This window comes from Nicotiana attenuata, unplaced genomic scaffold, assembly GCF_001879085.1.
Source record: "Nicotiana attenuata strain UT unplaced genomic scaffold, NIATTr2, whole genome shotgun sequence".
NCBI lineage: Eukaryota > Viridiplantae > Streptophyta > Magnoliopsida > Solanales > Solanaceae > Nicotiana > Nicotiana attenuata.
Window position 1 is genome coordinate 250,537 of NW_017671103.1, and position 20,164 is coordinate 270,700.

General features: G+C 34.4%; 1 protein-coding gene across 1 annotated transcript; it reads right to left on the bottom strand.

Moving 5' to 3' along the window:
* Positions 1–7,845: 7,845 nt before the first annotated feature.
* LOC109205948 (probable mitochondrial intermediate peptidase, mitochondrial) lies at positions 7,846–12,966 on the bottom strand. Its single transcript, XM_019368715.1, has 9 exons — positions 12,546–12,966; positions 12,307–12,388; positions 12,135–12,187; positions 11,980–12,034; positions 10,554–10,689; positions 10,417–10,471; positions 9,039–9,261; positions 8,223–8,318; positions 7,846–7,905 (listed from the first exon to the last, which is right to left on the bottom strand). The coding sequence occupies exons 1-9, from the start codon at positions 12,710–12,712 to the stop codon at positions 7,846–7,848; spliced, it is 927 nt and encodes a 308-aa protein (XP_019224260.1). The 5' UTR covers positions 12,713–12,966.
* Positions 12,967–20,164: the final 7,198 nt, after the last annotated feature.

The window sequence follows — 20,164 nt, forward strand, 5'->3', positions numbered from 1 at the left end:
AGGTGGTAAAAAGTATTTTATAACTTTTATTGACGATTGCACTCGATATTGTTATGTTTATTTGCTTAATAGTAAGGATGGAGCAATTGAAGCATTTAAGCAATACAAGAATGAAGTGGAGAATCAAGTGAATAAAAAGATTAAAATGATTAGAAGTGATAGGGGTAAAGAATATGAATCTCCGTTTGCGAAAATATGCTCGGAAAATGGAATTATCTATCAAATTACTGCCCCCTACACACCTCAATCCAATGGAATTATGGAAAGGAAAAATTGGACATTAAAGCAAATGATGAATTCTTTATTAATAAGTTCTAGATGACTGCAGAGTTTGTGGGGGGAAGCTATCCTTACAGCTAACTGAATACTCAATAGAGTACCTCATAGTAAAACACAATCTATTCCATATGAAAAATGGAAAGGAAGAAAACCCAACTTGAAATATTTTAAAGTGTCGGGGTGCTTAGAAAAGGTACAAGTTCCTTTACCCAAAAGGGTAAAAAGAGGACCAAAAACTGTGGATTGCATTTTCATTGGATATGCTACAAACAGAAAAGCATGTCGGTTTTTGGTTCATAAATCTGATAATCCCGAAATTCATATTAATACGGTAATTGAATCAGATAATTCTTTGAAAGAATCTATTGTATAAAACTGAATGCGAGTTGTTAAGTGAAAGACCTTAACGACCACGGGAAGAACCAAAGGAAAATACTCCAAGTAAAGAAGATCCAAGGCGTAGCAAACGTCAAAGAACATTTACTTCCTTTGGACCAGATTCTTGTGACATTTTTGCTTGAAAATGAACCTCAAACTTTCAAAGCAGCTATGTCATCTTCTGATTCCGCATTTTGGAAAGAGGCAGTCAATAGTGAGATTCTATCAATTTTGGATAACCATACATGAGAATTGGTTGATTTTCCTCCAGGAAATAAGCCTTTAGGTTCGAAATGGATCTTTAAACGGAAAATGAAAGTTGATGGCACTATTGACAAATATAAGGCAAGACTTGCTGTCAAAGGTTATAGACAAAAGGAAGGCCTTGATTACTTTGACACTTACTCGCCAGTAATGATGATAACATCTATTAGGGTGTTAGTGGTACTGGCGGCCGTGTATGGTCTTGAAATCCATCAAATGGATGTTAAAACAACTTTCTTAAATGGAGAATTGGAGGAAGAGATATACATGGAACAACCTGAGAGTTTTGTGGTTCCCTCTAAAGAAAAAGAAAGTGTGCAAACTTGTTAAGTCGTTTTATGGACTTAAGCAAGCACCCAAACAATGGCATTCCATATTTGACCAAACAATGTTGGCAAGTGGGTTTAAAATCAACAAGTGTGACAAATGTGTTTACATTAAAAAAACTCCAGGTCATGAATTCATTGTTTGTTTATATGTTGATGACATATTGATAATGAGCAAAAATATGGCAAATATAAATGCTACTAAGCGCATGTTGGCTAGCAAATTCGACATGAGCGACTTAGGAGTTGCTGATGTGATCTTAGGAATCAGAATTCACAAGACTCCACAAGGTCTAGCATTGTCACAGTCTAACTATATTGACAAGGTACTTGACAAGTTCAAGTATTTGGATTTCAAGATTGCCAAGACTCCAATTGACACGAGTTATGAACTTCAAAAGAATGAAGGTGAAAGTGACTCACAACTAGACTATGCAAGAGTATTGGGAAGTTTAATATATGTCATGAATTGTACGCGGTCAGATATAACATGTGCTATTAGTAAACTGAGTCAGTTTACAAGTAATCCCAATCAAATACATTGAATGACAATGAAACGAGTTTTGGGGTATCTGAAACATACCCAAAATTATGCTTTGCATTATAACAAATATCCCTCCGTGATTGAGGGATATAGTGATGCAAATTGGATCACCGGGTCATCTGAAGTTAAATCCATATTTTCACAATCCACAAGTGATGGGAAATTATGTTTTCACAAACCAGGCGGTGTTCATGGATGAAACGAACACAACCGTGAGAATCATATATGGTTAAGAGTTGATTGTGTGACTTATGTTGTCTAGGTATACAACAAAGCTCGACGGTTCAAAGATATCAAATCTACCGATTGACCGAGTATATCCGATATAAGTTCACTACGAAAAGTTCAAAGGGAAACTTACTTATCCAGATCCAATTAATTCTTGCATGTAAATCACACACTCGTCTGTGCATTCCTTTGTCTTATATCCATTCCCGATTCATCTAGGGGATTGTTGGGTTTAAGCTTGGGTAGCTTAAAATAAAGGGTGAATGGGAAATGGAGGAAAAATAAAATATTTGAATTTTCCTCCTTAGAAAAGGGACATTGTCCCATATTGGAGGAAGAAAAGACTTTTGATGGGTATATATACAATTGCTCTTCTTCTAGCTCTTAAAGAGTTAAGAAGAAGGCAAGCCTCGCGCCGTCGTCGTTGCTCGCTCGCTCGGCTCGGTTTCGGCTTCGGCTTTGGTGAAAGATTGATTGATTAATCTTTTTGGACATAATTTCTTTAATTATTTAATAAAATATTAATTAAATTAGCCAAATATCCAACCCGAACCGGATCCGTGCACGACCCGATTCATTTTCTTCCCGGAATTTTATTTAAATTTCCCTCTTGTTTTTAAGTGACTGTTCTGAAGTGTTTTAAACTTTCAGAAATAATACTTCCATTGGCTATAAATTCGTTTGATTCCTCAGATCTTTCCTTACGAAATTTTCTGATCTTCTTCTTCTTCTACACAAAAATTTTCAGTATGTTTTACAGCCTTCGAGTGCTTCGCTGTTTCATCGATATTTTTGGTACCAACACTCCGGTGAGTTAAATCAGTCTATCTTGGGAGGATAATATTCCAGCACCTCGGGTACTTGAGGAAAATAATTTTTTTAAGGACACACCGTACATTCAGTGGGCTCTATTTATTCCGAAATTATTTTTTTCAGAAATTATTTCGACATTCTGTTGCTGTTAACTTTCTGTTTCTGTTTTTCCTGTTTCAAAAAGTTTATGTTTCATTATTCATTATTGTAATACAAATTGGATAACATGATATGTATATAGCCATGTATATTCAATATATACTTACTAAAAAAATTAAATAATGAATCAACCCGTCTATTTTTGTAAGATTCCTATTTAAAAAATAGCTTACATAGAGATAGTAACAAGCCTATAATATCTTGAGTTGAATTCCAATTAGTTGTTGGCTAGCATATAGGAACCCTAGCTCTTTTCAAACCCCCATTTTGATTTTCAAACAACAGTGTGAGATACACTATGAAGGTGTTTAGTTAAGCTTATAAGCTGGTCAAACTAGCTTATAAGCACTTTTCGGCTTATCTACGCGTTTGGTAAAGATAAAAGTGCTTATAAGTCAAAAATAAGCCATAAGCTGGTCACCCACAGCTTATGAATTTTTAGCTTATAAGCACTTTAAGTTTGACCAAGATTTTTACTATTTTATCCTTAAAATATTCCTTTTTAAAATAAAATTCATACATCGATACTCACAGTCCCAAGTATTTTTTTCAACCTAACCCCCCCCCCCCCCTACCTCTTCAAAACTGCAATTCTCATTGAGTATTTAAGATAAGCAAATTCTCTATTTCTTTGCGTATTTATATCTATGTGATTGTGTATTAATCTTTGAACTGTATGTAACAAATGAGAACATATCAAATTTTTGGTGTATTATTTTCTTAGTGTTGTGATGATGAAGACAATGTTTGTTTCTCTTCAAATATTTTGTCCTATTTTTATTTTTTACGGAGAAACTTTTGTCAATCTATTAATTATTATAACTTATGATTATATGCGTATCATAAAATAAATTATATTATCATAAAAATTATCTTATCTAAGCACAATTGTATTTAAAATAAAACAACAAATAGAATATTTTGTATTTGAATCGATCTTGAATCTAAAATTTTAAAGAAATTATGCCCTTATAAGTGTAAACAGTTCTAAGGTTATTTAAGTCATTTTAACAGAAAAAGAGCTTATCAGCACTTTTTTATCAAATACTGCAGCAACTTATCATCAGTTTCAGCACTTGTACCCAAACATGTAACTGCTTATTTATTAAATCAATTTCAGCACTTAATGCTTATCAGCTACTTCAAATCAGCTAATCCAAACAGACTCTATATTTTCTAGGCTATCTTGTATTTATACGCGTATCCGTATTTTTTTAGCTTTAACTTTTCTTTTTTATGGCAGTGTCTGACACCCATATTGTGCTCCTAATTAACCAGGTTTTTTTTTCATTTCGAGGAATTGATCCCGACACCTCCGGTTAAGGGTGAAAAAATTCTATCCATCCCACCCAACCTTTATACGTGTGGCTTAGTTTTTGTGCTTTATGATACATGCAACCTAAATAATGTCTCAGTTCTCATATTTTGCTACTAGTACGAAGAAAAGTTAGTTTATCTTAACTTTGACATTATATATTTGGTACCAAGTAGAGAAAAAAATATCACATAATATTTGGAGTAATTAAGTCTGACATGGCACTTCGCTAAGGTCATCACATTACAATCAAGCCAAACCAAAGAACATTGAAGTGATAAGGAGAACACTAGAAGCATAGCGAGTTTCTAATTGATTTTACAATGCATTATATTATTTCTAACAATGTGTGTGTGAATTCTTTCTAATAAAGTGGTGTCGGACGACATTCCTTATATATTCTTTAATTTAATAATAGTAGCATGAATTCCCTCAAAATTTGATCTAATTGTAGTTTATGTTCCAATTTTAACTAGCTGGGCAAAATTTGTAGATCGAAAAGGTGAAAATTGCTAGAGGGATTTGTAGATTGAAGCTGATCATGACTAGCATTAGAACAAAGTACAAACATCAACTTGTGTTCCACAAGTGGAAACTTTTATTAGGATGTAGGATATGATTTTTTCTAGTTCATATATTCACCAAAAGTATAAAAACATGCACCATAATTATGCGCCGCAAAGTGATCTATCAACAATTTGAATAGCTCTACTTGTTTTCCTCATTATGCGCCAACACAACTTACTAATTCTGCTGATCAGACCGTTCCTATTTGTGTATTTGGTGATGCAAGATATGCATTCTAATTTTTCTTTGAGTCAAGAAATCTATTCTCTTTCCCCATCATTCTTCCTTACTAATGACATACTCTCTAGGTGTACATTTATGTGGCAGTATTTAATTCGGCATAAAATTTAAGAAAGAAAGAAAAATTCATAAAATTTGTGGTCTAAATGACTCGTAAATATATGTATGGCTATAAATTATTCATTAAGGTTAAAATAAAAAATTTAAAATTAAATAGTTTTTAAATAAGGAAGTATGACATTCTTTTTGAAACAGATTATAAAGTAAAGTATGACACATAAATTGGGACAGAGGAAGTAATTAAATAAGTAAATGTATAATAAAGACATAATCTATTTAATAGTTTAAATTTTTAGATGAGCTGTGGTATCAGGACGAATAAAAATTATGTGTTCAAGTCTCACGACTACGCATTATCAAATATCGTGTACATCTACCATCCTCACCTTCTAAGGATGAGTTAAACGAGAAAATCTGGAAAACCAAATTATCTGCTTATCCTTATAGTTTTGAACTTCTAGTTCTAAAGAATGGTTTATATCTTTTCCTTCCCTTAAAAACGTAACCCATTCATGGAACTTTCCTTGCATATATAGACACGAGAGTATAATATTGGAAAATTCCCAAAAATAAAATATAATTTAATAATAGTGAAAATATAAAATACGAACATAAAATAAAAGGGATAGAAGCAATCCCTCCATTCTTAACCAGAAGTGCCGGTTTTGAGCCTTAGGAATGAAGAAATCCTTGATAGGGAGCTTACGTGCTGCAAATCTAGATTATCTGGGCAACTAAATTCGAATACTATATAGTTATACCAGAAAAGAAAACCATAAAACTCTTACTGGGTGGTGATATTATTTGTAATTCAAAGCTGTAAATTCATGTGGATAAGTAGAAAAAAATAGGTCTAAAGAGGCTGACATGAGAAGAAGAGAGCAAACTGTAGCCAAGAACAACTTGCCGGAATTCGAAAATCATCGCAATTTTGCTTTGAAATTTGCCGGCAAGTCATCCTTGGCTGCAACTTCACTCTCTAAATCTTTATGCAAATCTCATAAACCAAGTACTTGTGTTCCATTTCTTGATATGTCAAATGATGTTAGCAGGGTGAGTATATATAGGCTAGGAAATGAAAGTGATTGCTATGTCCCACCCTAATAGGCTTTTTGATATGGTGATATGGTAGGTTCATTGAATATCAGCAAAATAAAGTCTTTGTAATTAATAAAATGGGTGAAAATCATAGAAGATTAGAAATTAGAGTTCAAATTAAATACAAACACAGAGACAAAAAAAAGTTAGGTAATTTCTCTCCAACCACCTAAGACGTTGTGGGCAGTGTTATCTTGTACATGTGCTGGAGGGAAGTAGAACATATATATTTGATGAAATGGTCGAGTTGCATATAAATTGACCTAGACGCTACTGTTTTAAAGTAAAATAATTTATAAAGAATAGTTAGGGTTAATTCAACTTTTATTTGATTCTCTTAACTTTTAGAAACAAAGGAATAATGTAAATAAAATCATAAACATTGAAAAAAAAATTATACTCCTTGAAATGTTAATGATTTTTTAAATTCAAAACTTTCACTAGAAATGTTGACTCTCATAATAAAGAAAGATCAATGAGGGGAATATGCGATGTAGGAATAATTTGGAAAGTCTATCTAGTCTAAAATTGATCTATTTTTGGGGTAACATACCTAAAAAGGAAAGTGCTTATTGCGCATCCAACGCAGATGACCTCATAAAGTACTTGATATGCAATTATTGTCATCCAAAACCCTCCAATTATGGATTACTGCAACTTGTCCTGGCCCCAAAAATAGGACTTTGAGTGCGTGTGTGGGGCTCGGTATCCAAATTCGAGATGGAGAAAAGAATGGTCATTGGTGGAAGGAATGTTTGAATTTTGAAAAAAGTGGGAATAGAATCATATTTTTGAGAAGGACGGAGAGAGAGGAAAAAAAAAAGATTGCGAGAGAGGACAGAGAGGCTTCCATTTCCTTTTGTTCCCTCACAAAATTAAGTAGGGGTGGATCCATGAAAAGATAAAAATTTATCCCCTCAATTGCACATTAAATTAATGCATACAATATATTTGTCTTTCATAAATATTTGTTGCTTAATTATGACAAAATAATATTCCTTTCGGTCCACTTTAATTTATTTTTTTGATTGTTTTCATATATATTAAGGAATTTATCATCTAATATTAATTAAACAACTAAATTGACCATATTAACCCTAATTTGTTTATTGAAAATATAGAAAATACTCCTAGGCCCTTTACTCCAATGGCAAAAAAAAAAAAGGTAACTCCTTCTTGATATATAAAAAAATTTAAATATTATGGACCACAAAAAAAGACTAAAAAATCAATTAAAGTGAACCAAATGGAGTATGACTCTAGATTGGGGGTGGTGGTGGTGGTGGTGGTGGGGGGGTTATTCTTATTAGGAAGATACGGGGAACGAGTTTTCTTGGCTAGCATGGTTTAAAATGTGAGTAACAAGTGGAACTACATTTACTGTACTCGACTTGAATTAATACATATTATTGAACAATTGTAAAAACATACTACATTTTAGTTCGCACACTATCATAATTCAATAGTAAATACAGGAGTCCGGAACCAAAATGTTGCTATTTTGGACTCAAAACACATAAATAGGTGTAAAAAAAAAGGTAACCATAATATATATAACGCCAGAAATAGTGGCGCTATATATTAACGATAACAGCACCGTTAATATATAGCGCCACTATTTCTGGCGTTATACACTGTCAGAGTGATATAGCACCAGAAATAGTGGCGTTATAAACTGACAGTGATATAGCGCCAGAAATAGTGGCGTTATATCCTTTTTTTCCTGACCAGTACAATNTATATATATATATATATATATATATATATATATATATATATAATTTTTAAAAATTATATATTTATTGATATAGGTACAAGCGCAAAGCGCATACCCTAAGACTAGTTAATTAGGAGTGCCCCTTCTCTAATAGTTTAAGGTTTTTGAAGAGAATATCAAACAATTCAACAAAAACTGAATTCTTTGCTAGACCAAAAGTGTTAACATAATAACCTGAGCAAACTCATGTCTTGTTGCGATAAGCTTATCAAGAACCTCAAGGTTTGCATGTGGAACAGAATTTCCTTGGACATATGCCATCTTCCTGACCTGGACAAGATCATGAATCATTCTGTCATTAAACATTAAAAGCTCTTCTCTTTTTCCCGTCAATAGTTGAATGAAGCCCCATGAAGACAACAAATAAGCCAAGGTAGAGACACTTGGGACGGATATAAATGTTTAAGTCTCTTCTTGACTTAAGTCTAGGGAGAGATCTAGATGGAATCTTTTGGAGATAGGAAGGTGCTTCTGAGGAAACAAATAACAAGGTATTGTACTGTGCAGAAACAGAGGGAAAGAACTCCTGATTCATGAAGATACCCACACATCCCTGCTACTAAGAAGGAAAGGATTATCCACTTCATTTCTGTTCTCCAGTTTGTCAAGTCCAAAAAATGATGTACAATTCATAAAGAGATGCTAGAATCATTTGTTTTCTTTTCTTTGGCGGTCTTCTCTTTTCCTTTCCCAAACCCTATACCCTAAAATCAGCATTCAAGACTTCCCATATATAACACTAAAATGATTAGAGTAGATATTACGTTTTGCTAGGCCTGCACTCTCATCTATGCTTACGGTGTCAATGTTAGAGGTTTGCCTTGAACTGCTAATGCTTTAGTTTCCCAACACTAGGAGGAAGAGTGAACAGGGAAGAAGTTGCACTACTGATACAATATGCATAATAATTGATTATTCTGAAAAGCAACGCAAAATTTCTGAGCAGCATTAAGTTATAACTAACAGCACATAGAGGTTGATCAAAGTTACCCCAGCATCTGGTAAACATTGAAGAAAGCCTTGCAGAGTACTTGGCTCAGTTGCTATGCGGAATCCTTTTTCTTTTATGTTATCGCTTGACCCCAGAGATTCCTTAGATGCACCTGGTATGTTACGATAGATAGGGCTGACAAAATGGTGCATTCTTTTAGGGATCTTAGAGGCTGGAAATATATCCACATGGCCAGGGTCAGTAATAATATTTGTATTATACCTGACAAAAAAGGAAAAAGATAAGCATTAGTCCAATTATACAAGCCTGCACGCAGCACAACTAGAAACATTGAAGGCAATTTGATAGATTATGCAATAACAAATGGTCAAAGTGCAACTAAAAACTGACTAAAGTCAAGTCCCATCTCGAGAAATTTGTAGATGACCCATAGGTGAGATTCCAAGAACTATATGTAAGGTCCCATAACTGCATACGACTTACAATGATCAGAGAAAGAAAAATATGGACTCTCCTAAAGGAAGAGGAAATGGGGGAGGAATGCATGGATCCATTTAAACCTGCACCAGCTAGAGGCCCACCAGATCAGGTGTTACACTGTTACTAGAGTATTCATAATTGACAAGAAAAGTGCTGAACACTCATCCATCAATTCTACTTATGTTATGCAAGTTTAAGCACAAGTTCAGCATTTATATGCGTAAATTCAGCCTGAAATAAACAGGCTCTTACAAGCAAATTGAAGAAAACATAAATTAAAAAGAAAGAAACAAAACAAATCCCAGTCACACACAAAAGCACTTCTTCAGATACTACAACAACAACGACCACTCAGTGGAATCCCACAAGTGGGGTCTGGGGAGGGTAGTGTGTACGCAGACCTTACCCCTACTCCAGAGGAGTAGAGAAGCTGTTTTCGATAGACCCTCGGCTCACGACGATGGAAAGAGATACTAATTCAGTAAATCATCTCGGAAAAAAAAATTGCATTTGCTATATGGGTGCTCATTTAAACTCAACTACGAACTTGTTAAGAACTGAATATAGTTCTCTTCATCAAAAAAGAACTGAATATAGTTCTTTTCCCTAAAGAACATGAGCAAATTTGATAACCACCCAAGAAATTAACTAAATTTAGAATAGCATAATTTCTAAAGAAGAAAATAGTCACTTTCTACCTCCAGTAGACTTGATCCAACATATAGTCATGATTCAAATAGCAACCTGATATGGATCTAACAGTTACACAATAGGACATGAAATAGTTGGTAAATCCCATTTCAAGTACAAAATCAACTCCTACACTTACAAGAATCATGTGATCTCTTTTAACAGCATTAAAATTATAGAAAACACGAAACATCAATAAATTAATAAAATCCCAGGAATACTAACAAGGAAATGGTTTTCACTTACTCTCTACACAACTGAATAATGTCAATGGATAGCTCATTAGCTCGATCAAGTTTTTCTGTGAAGCCAACCAAGGTACCTAAATTAGTGCAACAATAATGATTTACCAGGAAAGACAGCAGTTGTAAGAAGTCAAGTACCAGGGCAAAGATGGATTCCCCCCTTTTCCAAGTCCATCCGTAGAAAGCGGGCTGCCCTCTGAGCTTCATGAGTGAGTGAGCTGTCTGTTTCTGCTTTTATCACTGCCTTGTATATACTATGGTTTGTGTTAAGGTACTGCATGCCAAGGAGCAAAAGAGTCAATAAACCAATTGCAATGGAGAATCTTCCAAAGCAACTGCATCAAAAAGCAAATCCAGTAGCGGCAAGTACATTTCCAGACTATACGACTATCCTTCCAAACGTCTTTCATCAATCTTGTGAACATTGCCAACTTGGAGACAATTTTGATTAGAAATTGTTTCTACATCACGGGGTTTACTTTTACCTTCTTCTTTTTTCCACTCGATATTAATCTAATTCTTCGATTCATGGTTGTTGTTGCTAATTTGGCAAGGACATGTTATCTTTACAGTTTCATTGTGTCTGCAAAGGATAATCCGATCAATACCACATATAGGGAGGTAGAAAAACATCACTTGAAATTTAGCCAATATATCATAATGATGCTTACTGGATGTGAATAGATTACTATACCACGAATAAACGAATCCAGATTACCTCAAACTTCAGGATGTGAAAGGATTGGAGCATCTAAACCCAAAATTAAGAGAATGGATGGAGTAGTGCAGGACCATTAAAAGTTTAAACCTCTTTGGAACTCCGTAAACAACCGATGAGGGACAAGTGCTCTAACACCCTCCCACACGTGTAAACTGTTTCTAGGGTTTATATATGGATTTTGTTTTTTTGAGCTGAGTTGAGAGAGAAGTCCTGAGCATTACAATATGATAGAGAGAAGATGGTTGTGCAAATAAGCTTACCAAAGTTTAGCTCTGATACCATATGAAAGAATCTAAGCAACCAACCCAAAACCTTAAGGCAATGGGTGGAGTAGCCCAGGACCATTTAAACCCCTTTGGAAACTCATACACAACGGATGAGAGACAAGTGCTCTAACACATGAGTCTACTAAAGTTTAATTCTGATTATTCGCGATCATCAAGTGTGAGAAGGGACAAAGATCAAAAAGTGTACCAAGTACCATACACCAAATGAAACAGTCGAGTGAGATATATCCTAATAATCCTATTATCTTATTTACCATTAAATTACTTCAACTATTTATTCTCTGACATCACTAACCAAAATTGAAGCAATTTAGTCCAACACAACTGTCAGTGTAAACACAAGTAATGACATTTTAAATTTCTTATCTTATCAGTCTAAAGTGGATCTCCAGGTTTTACTTTCCCGCATAAGTATGCATTGGTTATGGGCTCATTGCTCTTTGGTGGTACAAAATTATGCAGCTGATAAGATAAGCAGCATTTATTTTAAATTTTGATATAATCAGCAAAGCGAAAAACATAACTAACAAACCCAATAATATATCAGAAATCTTACATGTAAAAACTCATTTATTCGTAAGCCCGCCTTGCTTGCCTCGTCAACAAACTCCCTAAAATGCGACATTTCTATGTAAGTACTCAAAGCAAACAAAAATAAGATCGGAAACTGTTGATATGGATACATAGATTATCTCAATCCTAGTTCACCACCTGTCTGGATGAGTATGTCTGCACAATTCAGCAGAATCAATTACTGAGCACACCTATCAAATCAAATAGGTCAGTTATGGCCTGGCATTTTAAGCAAGTTTCACCTGGGCGAGTCCAACTACTTGTGTTCTTTGAACAAAAGCAGAATTAGACCATAAAAACACAAACTTACAGTATCAGAAATCTCATCCATTGCTCGGATAATTTCAGGAGATGAAGGCATGCCAGCTATATAGTTCACAAGTTCTTCTGACCTAATAAGCATGTCATTTTTTATATCAAACACGTGGACGACATGATATAGAAACTCATTCCTGAAATATGGCAATTGCTTTCACAAGAGACAACCGAAGCAGTTCACATTCACGGAGCAAAAGTAAAGAATTTGCGACCTGTTTGTTAAACACTTACCTCTCAATAGCATCGTCGACGAATCGTTGAAAGCCTTTAGGAGTTTTCAAATGATGATAGCCGTAGAGGCCCGTCTCTTTGATTGACGGAGCTTTAGATGTTGAAATGTGAATGAAGTGGGAATTGGCTCGTACATGAGCTGCGGATTGGCGAATCAGAGAGTGCATGGCGTTCGCCGTGGACTGAGCTGCTGAAATCAACTCTTACAACGAGGTCCTGCTCCTCTTTTTCTTTCAGTCTGCAGAAGCTGCCGGCTCCAGTTGGAGGTCCTTCTACTGTCCCAACTGAGAAACCAGAAAAAGAACTCCGGCAAGAAATGGCGCTTTTCGACTTGAAACTCGTTCTCGTTACAATTTTGACTCACCCTTGGTTTGACAATTAGTTTCTTATATGCGAAACCAATTTCTTTAAAAAAAAACATACTACCTATACCGCATAAGAGCGAAAAATTTATACTACCTCTGTTTCGTTTTATAATCTAAAATAAATAAATGACACACTTCTACATTTGAAAATAATTTAATGTTAAACTTTTTATTTTATCTTAATGGAAAGCTTTTATAACCATACAATTAACATGGCCCCATAAAGCTTTTACTCCTTAAGCTTTTAAGACCATAAATTTTAAAAGTATTCGTTTTTTTCTTAAACTCTGTATCGAGTCAAAGTAACTCGTCTAAATTAAAATGGATGGAGTAACTATTTTAGTGCTAGTCAATCGAAGTTAGCAGAACAATCAAAAGTCAACTATATTTAGTCAGGACATTAGCACGAAAATAATTTATTGACAAAAATATCCCTACTTTGTTTATAAAAGTTACGCAACATAATCCCATACTCTGTTTCTACAGAATTTCGTGGCTCAATCTGCAGATTGAATTAAGCACTCACAATTGTTCTTCTGATTCGTCAAATTTTCTAGGGTTAATCTTCGATTCTTCTCCTTTGTAATTAAAATCGTAACTGAAAATTGTTGGATAATTAGATATGAAAATCGTTTATTTTGCACTAATTTATTATGTGATTGATTGTGTAATATATAAATTTGATTTAATTTTCAGTACTTTATGTTGTCATTAAACACCGAAAATATTTATTTGATTAAAAAAACACAGTTAAAGGAATGCCAAATGAATTAATTGTAAAACAAAACAACAGTATAATATGTTGGACCTTTCTGAATTGTTATGTAAAACTTACAAACTTCCAGTATATTATACTAGAAGTGTCTGTGACTCAAACCAGAAGAACACATCTAAATGTCTAATGTTCCCCTAATGAAGGCTGGACATTAAGAGTAAATTATTTTTGAACATTAAATGGATGATGTCATATTAAAATAGNACAAACTCCATTAGAGTTATAATCAAACTTTGTTGTCTTTGCTTGTATATAAAATCAAATTATAGAATTTCAAGAATTTAAAAGAGAAAAATAAAGTAAGATACTTACCTTAAATCCAGAATTTAATCATGAAGGAAGTTCATGGAACAATTGACAATCATTATGCTCAATCCCAAAGCTTCTACTTACTTGATTAGAGTCTCGTGCTGATAACGTGTTATAAATAATAAAAGAAGAAGAAGAGTAGTGCGGAGAAAAGTAGAGGGAGAGAATTCTTATTGATATTGGATGATTTACAATGGAATAAGACCCCTTTATTTATAGGGAGAGGGTGACTTAGCCACCAAGTAATAAACCCTAGAATCTCTCTAAATATAGACATTCATCATAAATAAAATTCTATTTATAACAAAATCAAATAAAAATTAACATGCTTAATAATCATAGAATACATATTTAATATTTAAATTAGATAAATTTTAGCTGAAGGAAAGTCTGCTGTTACTTCTATTTTTACCCTATTAATTTATGAGGAAATAGAATTTCACTTTTGGAAGTATTACTGTATAACTTAACACTGTAAAAGGATCAAACAACCTTGGACAAGCAAAATTGACCGAAGAAAAGTGCAAATAAAACATTCAGGTTTTTTAACCCCAAAAAAAAAAGAACACCAAAAGAAGGAACGGAAAATGTTGCTGTACGTGTACTTCACCATGAATCAGAACTATGCGTTTTTTGAGCAGTCAAGTTATTCTCAAAGTTTGTTATATTTACTGAAATACCATTGGCAACTGAAGCAATAAAGAGATTATTTAGGGGCATAAGAATTCTTCAAAAAACGGCGCTGTCAAAGTTCTTAAGGTCAATTACAATAATACCCTTCTGACCCAAGCTGTAACTGGATGAGTTTTCTTCTGTCAGCTAGTAGAAACATTCTATGCTGATGCAATTACAAAAATACCTTCTTGACCCGAAATTTAACCGGATGCACCTCTCAGTGTAACCGGATGCACCTTTAGAATTTATCTAGAAGCAAGAGAATGGGTTATTGGGTGTAGAAATATTATTAATAAGGACTATGAAGTTTTATGCCATCAAGTGTTTGAAAAAATGCCTAAGTAACCAAAACAAGAGTATTATTGACATTAAACCAGTAGTAAGTTCATCATTAAAATTTAACTCAACCAATCTGCCCCAACTTTTTTAAACATCATCTAACTCCATGAAAGATGGCAGCAATCAGTTTTGTCATCGCATAATTCTGTCTAGTTCATCTAAAGCTAATGCCTTTCACAACCAATGATTTTAATTTGTACTCAAACTTCACCATTATTATGAATGAGTAGCTTTCAGTCAGATAGATTCAATATTGCAGTGTAGGAACAATCGCATAGTGGAATAACTCATTCAGGCAAATGAGCAAACACCTTATGGCCATCTTTTTTAAACTAAACAAAGAACAGGCAAACCTTGGAGAAGAACCTATTTTATAAACTTAATAAAGAATAGAAATATCTTGGTAAGAACTTATCCCTTTGCGCGCGTGCACTGTTTTTCAGAGTCCACAATCAATCGTAATTTTTTGGCGAACAAACAAAGAAAATAGTGGACCAACAATTTAAATAATTTTTTCGCAGCAACGAGTTCGAAAAGTAGAAAAATAAGAAACAAAAAGAGAAACAACTAGGAGAGGAGTTAGACAATTATGATTAATCTGGAGGAAGAAGCTGGGGAATGGCAAGATATCGGATCTCAGTTTGGTGAATTAGTGCCGCCAGCTTTGACGTGTCATAAGTTGGGGAAAAGGGTTACCATGTGGTACTATACAGTTTTCCTAAAGTACCTCCTTTTATTAATAAGGGACAGTTGAGTAGCTCGGGGTCGTCAGGGGCATTTTCGAAAGACTGCAAATGTTTTGGCCTAAGGCACGTGCTAACCCTACCTTAATTTTGACACGTTCCCTTACACCGCTCAAACGAACATCTACACTGCTTCCTCCGGCTTTGCACAGCCTCGCTATTCATTTTCCCAGCTGCTCAACTCCTCTTCCAATTTCCTTTGTCTCTCTTGCTGCACAATTTATTCGCATTCGTTGTACAATTATAAGGTAAGTTTTGCTTTCTTATTTTCTTATTTTTGGAATAGCTGTTGCTTAGAAATTATTTATATTGGGTAAAACTATCAAAGAATTACACACCATTTTTAAGTGGGAACTCAAACTGTTGTTTTAATTACTCTTCTTATGATCCTATTTGTGCGAGGAAAGCTACTTCTTGATTTTTATTTGCTTTTGTATTTGAAATCTGGTCCTTTATGGTGGACTATCATTTTAAAGTCTGGATCCTTTCTATTCTCTCGTTGGGAAAATTTACCTGGAGTTTCGTTTTATCTTTTGGAATTTGGACCCCCCATCAGACTTGCATGGGTGTGTCAAACTCTACTGCGGTGATGTTTCCAAAATTGAGTTAACCAACAAAAGACTGTTTAATTTTATTCTTGTTTGCCTCTTCTTGTTTTCTGTTTACTTCTCCATCTAAACACAGTAGCTGCTTGAGAGAGTGAGTGTGTGTGTGTTGACAAAAGTGCAAGAGAGTATTGTAGTGTGCCTATGATAAATAATATTGTATCCAAAATTGGTAAAATTCAAACTGTGCCTTATTAACGATAATGCCAAAGAGAATCTCACAAGTAAGCCTCGGGTTAATGGGGGTGCGTGCTTGACTGACTGCTAGATGCAGTTGCCTCAGATCCTGCACGATTAGTGCAGAAGTGTAGTGTGAGTACATAAACAATATGTACCCAGTAAGTATCCAGTCTAACCTTGAAGAAGTAGTGACGAGGGGTCGATATCGGCACTTACTGTGGGCTAATAATAAAAAAATACATAAATTCTAAATAGGCATGGAATATATGAACAATAATAATAACACAATAACCAGCAATAAATAAATGATTCTTGTATACGGGTAAAATCGGAGAGCTCGATCTTACGATCATTATGTCTTTCCGTAGCTTCACCTCGAAGGCTCGGGGGCACAGCTCTAGGTTTCGAGTTCGATGTTTCTTTATGACCGACTTCTGGGCAGCATATATCGACGGTTATCATGGAAAAACGGGAAGCTCCCTAGGCACGTGGTCAAAGCTGTTGTAGGACTAAAAGTGGCAACTTAATATGGCTTGTGGAGGTAAACTATAGCTCACTGAGTTATTCGCCACCACAACCTAAACCCCCCCCCCCCCCTCAAAATATAATGAAATCCTTACTTTTCGCTCTTCAGACATTATGAAAAAAGCTTGAGAATTTAACAATAAGAAAAAATTATCACGATGTTGGAGTATTTCTGAATGATTTTTCTCAAAACCCTTAACGCCTTTATATAAGGCAATGCCCAATTCGGGAGGATCAAATTTTTTGGAAGTAAAACGGAGTATAAAAGGGCGTTTTACATATTTGAATTATTGTTATGTCAGTTAAGCGCAGAAGAGTTATTGGTGGGCCCACAAAACATGTAAAACGCAGTTTGTTACTGCGTTTTACATAAAACGCAGTAATGATCCGCGCTTTATATAGCTGTCTTATCAGCTTCCAGTAAAGCGCGACATTAAACTGCGTTTTATATAAAACGCAAGAATAAACCGTGATTTACCTCAACGTCCCAAACGGTCGTTAAGGTAAAACGCGGTTCATTACCGCGTTTTATATAGAATGGTAACTTTTTTTTACACCTAAAAAAGTATTTTGAGTCTAAAAGAACCACATTTTAGTTCTGGACTCAAATAGGGATAGCACGTGTCGCAAGCCAAACCAATTGCGATTTCCCCAAGATACCCCCACGACCCCAAGTTCCTCAAACTGTGCCTTATTAATAGTAGGAAATTTTCGGGGTTTGAACAGTATTTTCGCCCAGATTTATCTTTACATAAAAAGTGGCTAAATTTCGATTACTTTTGAAATTGGGCTATTCTTGAATGACCACTTGTAAATCTGGCTTTTTTTAAATTTCTCCCTAAATTAACGGGTACCAATAAAGTTGCTTCCTTTAACATAGTTACATAAGTACCCTATGGGCCCAGGTTACAAAGTCAGCATATAATAGGGGTGTGCATTCGAATAGGTTTATCGATAAATCGAATCGATTATTTGTTATCGGTTTATCAATATCGGTTTATCGATTTATCGATTTCGATTTCGAAATTTTCCTTATCGAGTTATCGATTTCGATTTCGATTTTGTCCTATTCGGTTATCGGTTTATCGATAATCCGATAAGAAATACTATTAAAAAAAATAATTTTTTTTAATTCTTTTAACTTTTTTTTACCCTTATTCTATAATACCCTTTCCTTTACCCTATGTCCCTAACCCTATTATTTCATCTACCACATTTAAGGAATGATCATATTTAAAGCTCAAGGGAATGAAGTTCAAATTAATGAAAAATAGAATTAGCCGTGATGATGTATTTTTCTTTTATACCGTTGGAGTGTTGGTGGCATACATTTGATCCCTTACTTTAGTTTCGTTGCATGTGCTTGTTGACACAATTTTTATGTTAAACGGTGTTCGTCTTATTTTAGCTTCTTTTGGTCCATATTAGTTATGCGTGTTTATAGCGATATACTTTCCGTGGAGTCCCGCAAATTTTCTTATTGGTGTAATCGATAAGCCCCAAAAATCGTTAAATCGAAATCGAAAAAATCGAAACCTTATTGAAACGATAACGATAAGCATACGTACAAATCGATAATCGATAAGTAATTATCGATAAGGGTCAAAATCGAATCGATTAATTGAATGCACACCCCTAGCATATAATTAGCATTTTAACTAAGATTCTGGTTTTTTCGTCATTAGGCCACAAGCAGCCATGTTGACCCGAAGCTCCTTAAACTGTGCCTTATTAAAAAACTAGATAATGTTGCCCATGCTTTGCATGGGCCCAACAAATTATAGTGTAAACTTATTTTTATTTGTCACAAAAGATTAGCAGATAATTTTGCTGATAGTGGTGTTTATATGTGCAGTAGCGAAAGAAAGGTAAATGTAAATCTACATGATGACCTGGAGTGCAATAACTTTGTAGTTACTGCTAGAATTACAATTCTGTTTGTATATCTATCTTGAGATTACATAGCTAAAAAATTAAAAATTTCATTAGTTAGCTTTCTAGAGTAATGTTGAACCACTTCATTGTTTGCAGAAGAAAAAGAAGAAGAAGCTAGTAATACATGGTACAAAAATCTTGATTCAAATAACCTTTGAAAACAGATCCATTTGTTTAGCTCTTTGTAATCACGTCGAAGCTCATTTAAATCTTCAGGAATTTCCACAAGCCATAAGAGATTGTAACGAAGCATCCGAAATCGAAAATAACCTCTCAAAACAGAGGAAATCCTTCTGTTTAGCTCTTTGTTATGATGCCGAAGCCCATTATACATCTATAATTCTTTTGTTAAATAGTAAAAGTAGACATCAGTAGTATAAAAGTAAACACCATGGGATAAACGTCGCAAACTTTCGAAAATGTACATGGATCCTAATTATAAGATGTCATTATACAATATCTGGAGGCCGCTCCAAGATCCAAAAAATAATACCAAACATAGGCATACACTACAGACAACTATTTAGGCAAAAAATGTGGAACATTTTGTTAAGGCGGCCAACTATCTAAAACCTTCGTTAAAAAGTATCTGTATGATCTGTCAAAAATGTCTCTGTATATCGCATACCATTTCAGCGAACATCACTGCCTTGACAATCTGTACAAATAAAGAGAGATTTTATTTTCATATTTGAAACATTACGTTTAACACTTCCAAACAGATCCCACGAAACTGCATAAGTCAACCTATCCAAACATCTCACTCTCAATAACTACAAAATATGTACCTGTAATGGGACATATCCATGGTTATTCTTGTGGGATGTTAGCTGCCTCACTCAAGCCGGCATAGAGGTGGGTAACACTAAATATGACGTTTTTCTTGTATTGTGATAACTCAACTTACCTCCCAAAGAGAGCTTTAGCGGTACATACATTACATGGTGACATAAAATGGTTATGTAAGTGATTTGTCAGTATATAAAAAATCAAGGAGAATAGATATCTCATCAGGCATTTCAAAATTTTATGAGACCAAAAAGGAAGCCAAAATTTAATCAAGAAACTTATGCAGGAAAAAAACTATACTCGACTCTTTACATGTGCAGTCTAAAAGGTCTAAGTTGTCCAGCTTTAAAATAAACTATTGCATGATTTTACACCACCT